The sequence below is a fragment of the Pteronotus mesoamericanus genome, unplaced genomic scaffold (assembly GCF_021234165.1).
Source record: "Pteronotus mesoamericanus isolate MK-2021 breed Mesoamerican mustached bat unplaced genomic scaffold, CSHL_Meso_final contig_24, whole genome shotgun sequence".
NCBI classification, from domain to species: domain Eukaryota; kingdom Metazoa; phylum Chordata; class Mammalia; order Chiroptera; family Mormoopidae; genus Pteronotus; species Pteronotus mesoamericanus.
The window spans coordinates 10,014,993-10,028,931 of NW_026555100.1; the positions used below are offsets into that span (position 1 = coordinate 10,014,993).

The 13,939-nt window shown below is 44.9% G+C and overlaps 1 protein-coding gene across 2 annotated transcripts in view; it reads left to right on the top strand.

Moving 5' to 3' along the window:
- The first annotated feature begins 6,730 nt into the window (after positions 1 to 6,730).
- Positions 6,731 to 13,939, top strand: part of RUFY2 (RUN and FYVE domain containing 2) — a 39,650-nt gene continuing 32,441 nt past the window's right edge. For both annotated transcript variants that reach the window (XM_054572698.1, XM_054572699.1), the window contains exons 1-4: positions 6,731 to 6,856; positions 8,322 to 8,495; positions 10,775 to 10,892; positions 12,561 to 12,662. In XM_054572698.1, coding sequence (XP_054428673.1) covers positions 6,748 to 6,856; positions 8,322 to 8,495; positions 10,775 to 10,892; positions 12,561 to 12,662 — 503 coding nt within the window. In that variant the 5' untranslated portion in view covers positions 6,731 to 6,747. The remainder of the gene's footprint in view (positions 6,857 to 8,321; positions 8,496 to 10,774; positions 10,893 to 12,560; positions 12,663 to 13,939) is intronic.

The window sequence follows — 13,939 nt, forward strand, 5'->3', positions numbered from 1 at the left end:
ATTTCATTTCTGCTGGCTCATAGTCCCGACGGTTAATGGGGTCCCCCAGCAGGGGTCCGAGAAGGGAGGGCTGTACGTCTGCCATCTCACCACATACTGCGGCAGCCTTTGCTGTCGAGTCCGCCTTCTGGTTCCCGCGGGCCGGTATGGTGTCTTGTTTGGAATGGCCTTTGCAGTGGATGACGGACACCGCAGTTGGGGCCCAAACTGCTTCGAGGAGAAGCAGGATTTCTGTCTTGTTTTTAATTTCCTTTCCTTCTGCTGTCAGCAGCCCGCGTTCTCGGTAGATGGCCCCGTGGAAGTGCAGGGTGGTGTAGGCGTACTTGGAGTCAGTGTAGATATTGACTTTCTGGTCCCGGGCCAACTCCAGTGCTCTTATTAAGGCCCAGAGTTCCGCTCTCTGGGCCGACCATCCAGAGGGCAAGGCTTTGGCTTCTACCACCTGGTCAAGCGTGGTTACTGCGTACCCTGCCACTCGGACCCCTTCTCTCATATAACTGCTGCCATCTGTGAAATAGGTCACGTCAGCATTGGGCAGAGGCTGGTCCCGCAGGTCCGGTCGGCTGGCATAGACCTCCTCAGTAACCTCTAGGCAGCAGTGGTCTGGGTCCCCTAGTTCGGTCGGCAGGAAGGTTGCAGGGTTTAATCTTTTTACAGTCTTTACCTGGACCCGAGGATTCTCTTGGAGTATGCCCTGATATTGTGTCAGTCTGGGGCTGGACAGCCATCGGTGCCCCTGTCCTGCCAGGAGGCTATGGATGCTATGGGGAACGAATAGAGTGGTCTCCTGCCCCAAAGTTAATTTGTCCGCTTCTTGTAGCAGGGATACCGCGGCTGCAACTGCCCTCAAGCAAGGGGGCCACCCGGCCGCAACGTTATCCAGTTGCTTAGACAGGTAAGCCACTGGGCGCTCCCAGGGTCCGGCTGATTGAGTTAAGACCCCCAGAGCAACCTTGTCCTTCTCATGCACGTGTAGATAGAAGGGCCGGCTGGGGTCTGGTAGGCCCAGAGCTGGGGCTTTACTAAGGAGGTCCTTTATTTGAGCAAAGGCCTGTTCCTGTTCTTTTCCCCATGCCAGGGGTAAGGTGTCTGGCCCACGCAGGGCCTGGTAGAGTGGCCTTGCTCTGGCTGCGAACCCCGGGATCCAAATTCTGCAAAAGCCGGCTGCTCCCAGGAACTCACGTAATTGTCTTCGTCCGCTCGGGGCCGGGAAGCGGGTAATGACCATTTTCCGGTCTGTATTTAGGGATCTTTTGCCTTGGGAAATTAGGAACCCTAAATATTTGACTTCTTGTTGGCAGATTTGTGCCTTTTTCCATGAGACTCGGTACCCTTGTTGGGTTAGCAGTTTTAGGAGCGCTCTTGTCCCCTCTAGGCATCGGCTCTGATCAGGGGCAGCTAAGAGGAGGTCATCAACATATTGGAGTAGAGTTAAATCCTTTCCCTCGTCTGAGAAAGATTGCAGGTCCCGGGCTAGCGCTTCGCTGAATAACGTGGGGGAGTTCTTAAATCCCTGTGGCAACCGGGTCCATGTCAACTGTGTCTTTACCGCCGTATGCGGGTCTTCCCATTCAAAGGCAAAGATAGGTTGGCTGGCTGGAGCTACCGGGATGCAGAAGAAGGCATCCTTTAAGTCTGGGCATGTGTACCAGGCGGCGGTTGGCGGGAGTCGGCTCAGTAGGGTGTATGGGTTCGGGACTACCGGGTGCAGTGTGACAACGGCTTCGTTTACCACCCGGAGGTCCTGCACTGGACGGTACCCTGATCCGTCAGGTTTCTTGATTGGCAGGAGCGGGGTATTCCACGTTGATTGACAGGGGACCAGTATACCCTCTTGGAGGTGCTTTCGGATGACCTCCGATATTCCTAGGCGGGCCTCCCTTGAGATAGGGTACTGTTGCTGGCGGCACGGTTTAGCCCCCGGTTTGAGTTCAGTTATTACTGGGACCTGGTTTCTGGCTAGTCCAGGGGATTGTCCTCGGCCCAGACCGTGGGGAATTCCTGCAGCAGGTTGTCTCTAGCCTCAGGTCTGGGGCCATGGTCACCAGATTCCCCAGAATACAACTGGTATTCTTCCTCTCGTGGCAAAATGAGGGCCATGAGCCTAGGGCCGTCCACTTGCAGCGAGGCCTCCCCTGACTGCTGGAAGGTGATTCGAGCTCCCAGCTTCGATAAGAGGTCTCGCCCTAACAGTGGGACAGGGCATTCAGGTAGGTATAAGAACTCATGTCTAATCCGGTGCCCTCCCAGATCAACAATTCGGGCCTGGCAGAAGCGTTTTGGGCTACTTGGCTGACCAGTGGCCCCTACGATGGTGACTTCTCATCCGGATGGGGGAGCTACAGGGGTGGTGACGACCGAGTGCTCTGCCCCGGTATCTACCAAGAAAGAGAGAGTCTGGCCCCCAACAATCGCTTCGACCATGGGCTCATGGGGGCCTAGATTCAGGGAGCCCGGTCTTCCTCATTCTGAATCTAGGCCCACCAGGCTAAGGATGGTGGGCGCCGGACCAGCCTTCTTTTTCCGGTGCGGGCATTCTCTTTTCCAATGTCCTCTTTCCTTACAATAGGCACATTGGTCTCTCTCTACCTTGGCGTGCCCTTTCTGGTCTTTCGGTCCACCTTTGCCTTTTGCTGCCGGCTGACTGAGGGCGGCTGCTAGCAGTGCGGCCTTTTTCTCTAATCTTTTCTGGGCTGCCTTCTCAGCGGCCTCCTCCCGGTTATTGTAGACTTTATTTGCTACCTCAACCAGCTGACTGATGTTCATGCCTGCAAAGCCCTCTAGCTTCTGGAGCTTTTTGCGGATGTCAGGGGCCGATTGGGAGACAAAAGCAGTGTTTACCATTAGCCGTGTATCTGGGCTTTCTGGGTTGAAGGGGGTGTATATCCGGTAGGCCTCTAGGAGCCTTTCTAAGAAGTCCCCGGGACATTCATCTGGCCGTTGGACAACACTGGCCACCTTTGACATATTGGTCGGTTTTCTGGCCCCAGCTCTGACCCCCTGGAGGATGGCTTCCCTGTACCGGTCCAGGGCTGCTCTTCCCTGTTCGGTGTTGTGATCCCAGTCGGGTTGGGTCTCTGGGGCTGCCACCCGAGCGTACTGGGCTGGGTCTGTTGTGCCCACTGGAGCGTTGGCTTCTAGATATCTCTGGGCCTCCTGGAAGACTCTGCGCCTCTCTTCCGTATTAAAAAGGGTTAGGAGCAATTGGCGGCAATCGTGCCACATTGGCCGGTGAGTTTGCATAATGGACTCCATTAGGTCTACGAGTGCCTGGGGCTTCTCCGAATATGAGGGTGTGTGGTGTTTCCAGTTCATGGCGGGCCCTGGGTCTCCCGCAGTGGCATCTGGAGGGACTGGTGGTGTCTTAAGCGGGAGGCGATAGGAGATTCTGGGGGCGCTGTTGCCTCGGGCTGCGGGGGCAAGACTGAAGGGGGCGGTGTTTCAGGCGCCTCTGCCTGACCTCCCAAGTTCCTAGCTGGGTAAGGGGGAGGCTGCACCGGGGGGTCTTCCTCTGGCGGGCCTTGATAGATAGGGGGTCTCGCCACTGATTTGGCAACTAGGATGCGGGTTACATCCCTTTCCTTTGATCGGGAGCAACAGTTCCGGGCTCCCCTGGCTCGCCCTCCTGTAGCGCCTAGGTGACGAGGTTTGACCCCCGCACACTTCCGGAGCCAGTCGGGCATCTCTTGCGCTAGCTCCTGCCACTTTTCTATGTAGAGGAATTGGTTTGGGTGTCCTGGACTTCCTGTGACTATGAGATGGGCAGCCCTAATTATGTCTAGGTCAAGGGTTCCTTCAGGAGGCCAGCCTATCCCGAACGTGGGCCACTCAGCGGAACAGAAAATATCTAATTGCCCCGGATCCATATCGGGCTGCTGGCCCCGGAACCAGTCGAAATTCCTTAACATGCAATCTAAGACAGTAGACTGTCTGCCCCCCATGATCCCTCCCGAAACGGCGCAGACAAACGGGGGCAGCAGGGATACTTTCACTTTCGCCCGCCTGGCCTCTCCTCTCGCGAGGGACTTGGGTCTGTCTTAGCTAAGGCTGCCCGAGTAGAGTCCGGGTTAGCTTCCCAGCCATTATGCCGTATGACAGACCGAGGACCCGCAGGTTAGGGCTCACTCAGACTCCGTAGGCTCGGGGAAACACCGCTGGCCTGTGGAGCCACACAGTCAGTCACTCACTCAATCACACAGAGGTTAACACTTTCCCTCCCGACAGGGAAACCGTGCCAGAGGCCGGTCGGCCTGAGAGGTGATCAGCCTCTCCTTCCACCACTTATAGGTGGGTCTGATTCGGGTCTGGTCCCCGGGGCACTTACCAATCTGGCGCCTTCAGGTAGGCTTGGGTCCGCTCCCCGAGTGCCCGGGTTATGGAACGGCCCGAGGTCGGGGCCAAGGGGAGCCCAGCCCCTCGGGACCCGAAATCACCGGGGCACGTGCTTCCCTCTGGAGTCCGGGCTCGCCCGGCCGACCCCAGCCGTCTTCACCGGAGGCAAACGGCCTGCTCGTGTGAGTCGTTTCCCGGTCAGGGAACCAAATGTTACGGAAAGCCAGACTCAGGGAACGACACGATTCAGGGAACGGAGTAAGCCTTTATTCACACGCGCGGGCTCAGAGGAGGCAGTCTCCAAATTCTGAGCCCCGAATCGGGGTTAGATAGGGGTTTATAAGCCCTATCATTCCCGTGGGAAACGAATGGGCGGAAGGGATTAGCATTCAGGTGGGAGATTGATGAGATTGATGTGCTACCCAGGCGGGGGAAGGGATGTGAAAACGGGCTACAGGAACAGATAAGCAATGATTAACAGTTAACCTGGGAGGGGTCTCTGGCTAGGCTGTTCCTCTTAAATCATCTTGCCCTTATCACTGCAAGATATGCCAAAAAGGAAGAAATTCTCACAATTCGAGTATTAGAATGGAGACAGAGTTGCAGAAAGACTGATAAGAGGGTTAATTTTGAGAAGAGTTTTGAAAACAGTTTGGCATTATCTAGTAAAGTTAAATAAAGGTATATGTGATTCCCAGTAATTCTATTCTTAATTATATGCCCTAGAGACTTGCCTGCATATAGGCGCCAGGATGTATGTACGACCTGGAAACTCCTCATGCACGTGGATTACGTTCAGCAAATGAAACAACATAATTCATAGTGTTATTCCATTTGTGAAAAGCTTATAAACAAGCAAAAATACACTACACTGTTTAAAGGAGCATAAGTGAGTGGTAGTAACAGGAAAAAAAAAGGGCAAGGGAACGATTCTCATAAAAATCAGAATAGTATTTACCCTCTAGGGGGATTGCAGGTGACTGGTGACTAGTGGCATTTCCCAGGGAGGATGGCTCTCTCCTATGCTCCCTTAATCTGGTAGTGGTTACCCAGCTGTTTTATAATGATTCTTTAAACTATATGTTTTATACATTTTATCCATGTATGATTACCTCACAATAAATAAAATTAAAAACCAAAAGCAGTAAAGCAGCATAACAAAACTTGCTAATAGCCAAAGCGATGATGAGAAAACATTACCCCATTTTCAAGAAATATTTTGGTCTATTTCTAGCAACTGCTGATCTAAGTAGGTAATAGCTCACTTTTCCCAATCTGATATAACTTAAACCGGATCATCTGACTATGAGGTTAATTTTTTCCTCCCTGAAATTAAAAAAAAAAAAAACCCACTAGCTTTATCTTGACACTTGTTTCTTAGATTAGTAAAATCGTTCCTCACTGCATTTTCATCAATTAAAATTTTCTCAATTATAGTTGGTATTCAATATTACATTAGTTTTCGGTGTACAGCATAGTGGTTAGGCGTTTATGTAGTTTACAAAGTGATCCCTCCGTCAGTCTAGTATCCTCATTGCTTTTTATTAACCAGTATATTTAGCGGTTTGAACGTTGTGATTTGGGCTGTATAAAGTTTCAGTAAATTTCTGCCCACTGTTAATCGCTTTAGATTTTCTAAATTCTTTTAATTTCCTACTAGTTTGTGAAGATGAAAGGGAAGAGGTCAGGTGCGTTAGACGAAACCCAGCCAGGCCCGGTGGATTAAAACGTTTGCACGTGGCTCACACCAGCTAGGACAGGCCTCCTTAGCGCTCCGACGTCGAAGCCCCGAGGGTGAGAGGCCGGCAGTTCCGCCCTCCGGCTCCCCAGACCGGAGGTCTCCTTCCGGTCCGGCTGGGCAACGAGGCTCCTCGAAGGCGAGTTTCTTCCCCGCCAGCTGCAGGCTCGGCGGCCCCCCGCCCCACTCGCGGCGCTGCGGCACTCCCGGGTGTCCTCCCGCCGCCGGGAGCGCTGTGGGCCGCAGCGGGCCTGGTGGCTGACGCCGTGGCGGCCGCCGCGCGTCTGAAGGGAGCTGCTGGCGCGGCCCAAGCAGTCCCCGCTGGAGAACGCGCCGCCGCCGCCGCCGCCATGGGTAAGGGGAGCGGGCCGAGAGCGGACTCTGGGCCCTGCGTTCTGGGCTGAAGGCCGCGGCCGGACGTGGAGTATTGGCGGTGGAGGGCACAGATGCCTCCGGGTCGGAACTGCGGCCGGAACCGGTCCTCGGCTAGGCCGGGGCAGCCAGGGACTCGGGGGCGCGCGGGGTCACCATGGCAACGCGCGACAGCCCCTTGTTCCATCCTGCTCCTGCTCTGGGGCCTAAGGATCGAGGGTTCTCAGCCCGTCGACTTTCAGCGAGCGAGGACAGGACCGGCCGAGGTGTCGGTCGCCAGTCGGGGGAATAGTTGGGGTCGGGCGATGACATCTCAGGTTTGGGGGTGGCGGAGGGAAGACGCGCCTCAGGTTTTGGCCCGGGTCCGGAACACCGAGGGCGGGAGAGAGGCAGCAATGCCGTGCAGGACCCCGGGTAAGCCCTCCTCGAGGGTCCCGGGAGCGTCCCACATCTTTTGGACAGTCTTGCTGGTGGAAGATAGGTAGCAGGGAAGGGGATCGAGGCCCGGGCGAGATGCGGGGACGGGCCCTTAGCTCTATTAGGGGCCGCGACCCGCGGGACACATCTGCGGGCTCGGGCGGGGCGCGGCCCGGGTGCAAAGTCTCTGCGAGGAAGCTGCTGGCGCCCCGCACGGACCTGCCTCCCAGAGCTGCAAAGGCACCCTTTGTCTGGTTGTCGCATCGTACGTTACGGATTGTGATGGGAACTGTTAGGAAAAATGGAGAATTTCCATAGATTATGAAACATTAAGTGGTTTCGCCGCCGAAAAGAAGGGAGTCATAGGACTGTGCAGATTTAAAGAAATGGCGTATGTGGAGATTTTCCACCTGCTCGCCAGGTCATAGCAGTTGTGGTTGTTTGCATTTTTTGCCTGGCTATCCGAGATTAGAACTAGAATACTAGATCATTGGGAATCCTGGACTTTTTGTTCCGTGAAGGAAAAACGGACACTTGGTTTACTCGGGGTAGTAAACTTGTCAGAGATTATGAAATGCTTTACTTAAGTGCTTCGTTTTTTGTATGTCATTTTGTCATGTGTCTTCCTGAAAATATTTCTGTCACTCAAAACCGTGATGAGAGTATGGGGAGGCATCTGAATTTCTAAGTAAACTGAGAATAAAATTTGTGGGAAAGAAAAAATATTTTTGTGAATTGAAAATGCCAATTGAAATCAGTTCTTAAATATTATCTGTTAACTTGTTACTCAGCTGAATCAGTTGTGTGCAAGGGCAGGGAGCCTTAATGTGAAACTGGACCCTGTTTTTATTGCCTCTTGGAAAATAAAGGAGTCACACAACATAGAATAGCAGTTGTAATGAAAAACACAAGATAATTAAAATGAGTGAAAATTGAATGGCTTCTCCTGTTAGTGTATTTTTATTTTCCTGTCATGATTGTTATGAGTAATACTGGAATGCTCGATTTTTAACTACCCTTTATTTTATTGCCAGTTTATTCTGAAATTTTTTTGCCTTGGAATTCATCCTTGGATGGTTCCTGCTATCCACGTTTTGCATGAGACCCTTAAACATATTGTCTATTAGCCCAAACTTACCTCTCTAGAAAGTCATTTAAAAAAAACCCCCACCTCATTCTCCCTGAAAGAATACCATAAAAGTAAAATAAATACTAGAGAATAACCACTTTACAGGATCTTGAGAATAATTAAACTTTGGCTGGAGTGGGCATGATGGAGTTCTATAGTATATGTGAGGGAGAGTTAAGTGAAGTTAAGTAGGGGTGTAGGTTAGTTAGGAAGACTAATCTGTTGACCAAAGAAAAACAACCCACTGTTGGCTTATAGTGGAAGGAAAGAGTTTGTGTATTTTTCAGTGTCATGTCTTGCAAATGATGTTGGACTCCTTTCTTGTGCTTTCAGCTACAAAAGACCCCACAGCTGTAGAGAGAGCAAACTTGTTAAATATGGCTAAACTGAGTATCAAAGGACTCATTGAATCTGCTCTAAGCTTTGGCCGCACTTTGGATTCTGACTATCCCCCTTTGCAGCAGTTCTTTGTTGTTATGGAACACTGTCTGAAACACGGTCTTAAAGGTATCATGAGATTTTTAAAAAATTTACTTTAGAATCAGTCCCTCTCCCATCCTAAACATCCTTGAAAATGTCTTTGGTTTTTTATTTTTTTATTTTTTGAGGCCATAATTACTATTACTTTACATTTAAAAATACTAGGTGGGTTGGTTTTGGAAGAAAATATCTTACTGCTTTATGTTTTGAAATGGGTGGTCTTAGAAAATGCCGACTTGTTAGTGTTTGGTTAAAAAACACATTTAACTTAAAAATTTTTCAACATACTCTGAGTTGGTTTCCATTTTCTAGGACATTTATAGAGTTATTTTTAAAATGTTAACTTTGGTGATTCTGATATGAACTCTTCTTACTAGTCGAAACCCTATTGAATGAATACATTAAAGTAATTGATTGTTGAAATATAAACCTCCTTAGCGCATGGGAACAAATCTGGAAAGATTGTCTTCTGGATTGGGTTATTGTAGAAATGTGAGTGCTCCCTGAAAATGATAATAATAGTGCATATTGTATTCTTCTATACAGTTCATGTTGAATTATGTGTAAAATGTATTATATTTAGTTATTTAACATATGTTACATAATAGCTGGTATCTAATTTATATGATCAGCAGCTGTTTAGACAAGTATGTGAGTAAGAGTTGTTTACTAAAGTGATTATTATAAAGCAAAAGAAGCTTGGTTTCTTATATGAGGAGCCCGAGTAGTTTGGGAGGGTTTAGAAGTTCTGACTATGGTACATGAAAGTATGGGTAAATGTAAAAAGCGGAAGAGGAGATTTATCTAAACATGGTTTTAATAAAATGTACTTCCAACTGAGAAGGGACCTTGGCACCAAAATTTGAGAAACTGTATGTGATGTTATTAACATATTTATTTAATTTTTTATATTCATTTATTTTTATTGAGTTATGGTGGATATAACGCATATTAATTTCAGGTATACAACACAATGATTTGATATTTGTATATATTGTGAAATGATCACCGCAAGTTTGGTTAACATCCATCACCACACAGAATAACAAGTTCCTTTTTTCTTGTAATGAGAACTTTTAAAATTTACTTTTAAAAAATAAAAAATAAAGAAATCCTCACACGAGAATATGTTTATTGATTTTGAGAGAGAGAAAAGGAAGGAGAGAGAGGGAGAGAAACATCAATTGATTGCCTCTCGTACGTGCTTCTACCAGGAACTGAATTGCACCCCAGGCGTGTACCTGGTGACCTTTCGCTTTGTAGGATGACCAAACCAACTGAGCCACACCAGTCAGGGCTTGCTTACTCTTGATATTATCAGTCTTTTTGAAAAATTTCCTTTTTATTAAAAAAAAATGGCAGTAACATAGATTTTTATTTTTTCCCCAACTTGCTGAAATGGAATTTGCCAAAAGATGGCCAAAATAATTAAATTTTGAACTTTTCTGATTGTTTTCCTTTACTTCATAAAATATCGTGAAGCCTATCCTAACAGTCATAGGCTTATTTTGATAAATCATTATAAATCTGCTTTGTGCTGATTGATTTTTCTCCCCCAGGGAAAAATTGCCTACCTTCATGGTTGTCCTTGGGTGGTGCAAGTGATAGGCACAATGTATCTGTAGGAGAGCTGGTCAGTCTTAAAAAAAAGAAATGGATAGTGATTTCATGGTTTTGTATTACCTAAATCTCAGAAGAAAGTAAAAGGAAAAGTAAAGCCACATTTTTTCATTTTTAAAACTAATGTAACTAGCCCTGGCCTGTGTGGCCTAGTTGGTTGGAGCATCGTCCTGTAGCCTAAGGATTGCAGGTTCAATTCCTAGACCAGGTACATCTGGGAGGCAAACAATTTGTACTTCTCTCCTGCATGGATGTTTCTCTCCCTTCCTCTCTCTGCAAAAGCAATAAAAAAAAAAAAAAGTCCTCAGGTAAGGATTAAAATAAAAGTAATATATTTATTTGTTGTTGCTTTATTTAATAAACTGATAAAGATCAACTTTCTAGGGCCCTCAGCCTTTTTATTTTGGTACTCGTAAAGAATGAGCCTAGTTGTTTTTTACTGTCATTGTCTGCCTACATATTTCTGATATGGAAGAATGTCCAAGGTACATATTTCTGATAAGGAAAAATATCAGCATCCTGATTAACAGGCTCTTGATCAACAGGACTGTGCAGTGTGATAAAAGAGGTAAGGTCTCTGAATAATTGTGTGTTGTTAGAAATGTTGAAACTAAATATTTAAAAGGAAGTTACTATAATTATGTACATATGTTGAAGTCATATGCATTATATTTTCTTTTTTTCAGTAAGAAAATCATTTCTGAGTTACAACAAAACTATCTGGGGTCCTTTGGAGCTAGTGGAGAAGCTCTACCCAGAAGCAGAGGAAATAGGGGCTAGTGTCCGGGATTTACCTGGTCTTAAGTAAGTCGTCTTATTACTTGTTCATCTGTAACCACAGAAGGATATTACTCTTTCTAAAAAGTACTTCACATTCTAGTGTGTCTTCCGTCAGCCTTAAGTAGCTGCCTTCTGTTGTCTCCTAATGAAATTCTGTTCATCCTTCATGGTTAAGCTCAAATTTGATGGCTTTTTTTAGTCCCTTCAGTAATAACTAACTGCTTTTTCTTTTATACTCTTCTCACTATTGTCATTCCTTTATTATATCACTTATTTCAACTCTGCATTGTATTGCAGGAAATTGCACGTTCTTTTACTGTAGGATGTATCAATTATGCATCTCTGTTTCCTGAGTGTTAAGCTATTTTGCAATAGTAGGCAGTCAGCAACAATTGGAAACTGATCTAGGCTAAATTCAGGCAAAGGCTCAGGAGATTTGAGTTTTCAGATAAGCCATCCATATCATGTAGAACATGTGCAAATTACTTTCTACCTTTGAAAATTGGGACTGTAGTGTCACCTGCCTGTTTCACTAGGCAAATGTATATGAAATGTCCTAAAAGCTGAAGAGTCTAGCTAAGATCTCACGAGTGTTGAAAATTTTTGCAGGTAAAAAGTGTTGTTAAGGCTAAGGTCTTAAAATCTTCAGGATATGATTAAGATATAAGAGCTCCCTTTAGTTTACCTTAATTCTTGTGAATGAGATAATTGTTTTTATGCTTAGTATTTTCTGTAAGATCATCAGTTTGCTATTTCGGGATTGTATGTTATAGGGAATATAGTAGTGTTTTCTGGCTATCACAACATCTACATATTTGCAGGTTGTACTTAACTGAGTGATAAAAGTAAGCTACTATTTATTAAGCACTATATCAGGGTAATAAGATCATTATTTTACATGGATTATCTCATTTATAAAATTTGGTTTCATTTTAATATGAAAACACGTTTGTATTGTTTTTAAAAAGCCAAATTCTACAAAAGTAAAAAATGTTTCCTAAATAGTAGTCATTAAAATGCTAAGCCATAAGAAACTCAAGCTGTTAGAAGTGAAGATTAAGTTTCCTCCGGTACTACCTGAGTAAATGTTCTCTGAATAAGAAAACATAAAAATGTAAATGTATCTTTCTCTTTAAAATATCATACATATTCTGTAAAACTTGCTTTATTTTTACTAAATTAGAGAAAGGTATGAGATTTAATATTTAAGGATAATTGGATCAAAGAAACATTTGAAAAAGATCAAGCAGCCTGGTGATTTCTCTCTGATTACCAGCTTGGTAATTTCTTAGCTTTGTTACGATTTTTTTACAATTGGATATAATGTCAGTTATTTTTTGAAGGCATTGTACTGCCCTATTGATGCATTTTGCATATATATTTTTAGAAGGCTAAGCCCATTCAGACTAAATGTTTGTTGTAGAAATATTCTCACTTTTTACAGAGTCATTTTTTCCAAGGCATAAAATGGTACCTAGACGTCCTACAGGTGCAGATTTACTTTAGGACTTAAGTAGCTCACAGGGATGGGTTTGCATGCTCAAAGAGCTGTCTTAAAATTATAGAAATGAAGACAAAACCATGATAAATTGCTTTTTTTCTTTATTGATGTGTACCTCAACAGAGATAGAACATGTAATACATTATCTTTGGGCTGGGGCTGTTTTCTCACCAGTTGGTTTTACTTTTTAGGACCCCCCTTGGTCGTGCAAGAGCATGGCTTCGATTAGCCCTCATGCAAAAAAAAATGGCTGATTACCTTCGTTGCTTAATTATTCAAAGGGATCTCTTGAGGTTAGTACCGTTAAATCATAATTCATTTTTTATTTCATTTATATCCTGTCTTCCAAAAAAGATTGAAGATGTAGTAAAAAAAATCATAAAATACAATAAGATGGCATGAAATAAAGGGAGGAGCAAAATGAGTGAGAAAATCATGGTGAGGGACAGACATTGATTAGGAAATAGCCTAAAAAATGGACATTGCAAGCTTTTTATCAGCTGAGAAGAGAGAAACTAATTTTAAATTTATATTTCAAAGTTAGTTTCATTTTTTAAAGCCTAGTGTATATTTTTTTCTAAGTTACAGTTAATTCTGTAAATAAAAATTTATATTGGAATTTGGAGCTTTAACTCAAGAGGTTCTTTTTAGATCTTGAATGTCCAAATTACTGTTTCAATTTTATTGGGGACCTTTTTAAAACCATCAATATAAATTGAAGACACACTGTCAAAGCAAGGTAATCAGTTCTTCAAGGAAGTGGGCCCATGGTAGCCCCTCAGTCCACTCTTGTTCTTTTAGAGTGCATGTCTAATGTTCTGGAGAACTTGGTCGTTTTAGGCTTTACTTGTGACTCTAGTTGTACATCTTGGTTTTTCCCATTTTTAAATGAGAATGACCATACTTTAAGCACCTGAACTTCTCGATAATATTCTGAAGGTTAATTTAAGTGATTAAATACTATACATGGGGCTTATTGAGGAAGGTATGTGACAGTGATAACTAGTTCTTTTAATATAAATTGTCAAGTATTAGTTTTTAAACTGTCCAATTTCTTTCACAAGTCTCTTATTTGAACATTTTTTTAGAATATAGATATCCATAGTATCTTTTTTTTGGGGAGGGGGGTTACTGAATTGTTTTTTTTTGCTTTTATTTTTTAAAAATTTATAAATCATGTTGATTCTATTACAGTTGTCTCAATTTTTACCCCTTTACCCCCCTCCACCCGTCCCACCCCCACCCCCCGCTCCCACAGTCAATTCCCGCTCTGTTGTCCATGCCCATAGGTCATTCATACATGTTCTTTGCCTAGTCCCTTCCCCTTCTTTCCACCATTGTCCTCTTTCCCCATCCCCTCTGGTCACTTTCACTCTGCTCCATGTTTCCATGCCTGTGGTTTATTTTGTTCATTAGTTTATTTTGTTGAATAGAGTCCATTTATAGGTGAGATCATATGGTAATTGTCTTTTATCAACTGGCTTATTTCACTTAGCTTAATATTCTCCAATTCCATCCATGTTGTCTCAAAAAGTAAGAGTCCCATCTCTCTCTTTCTTTCTTCCTTTTC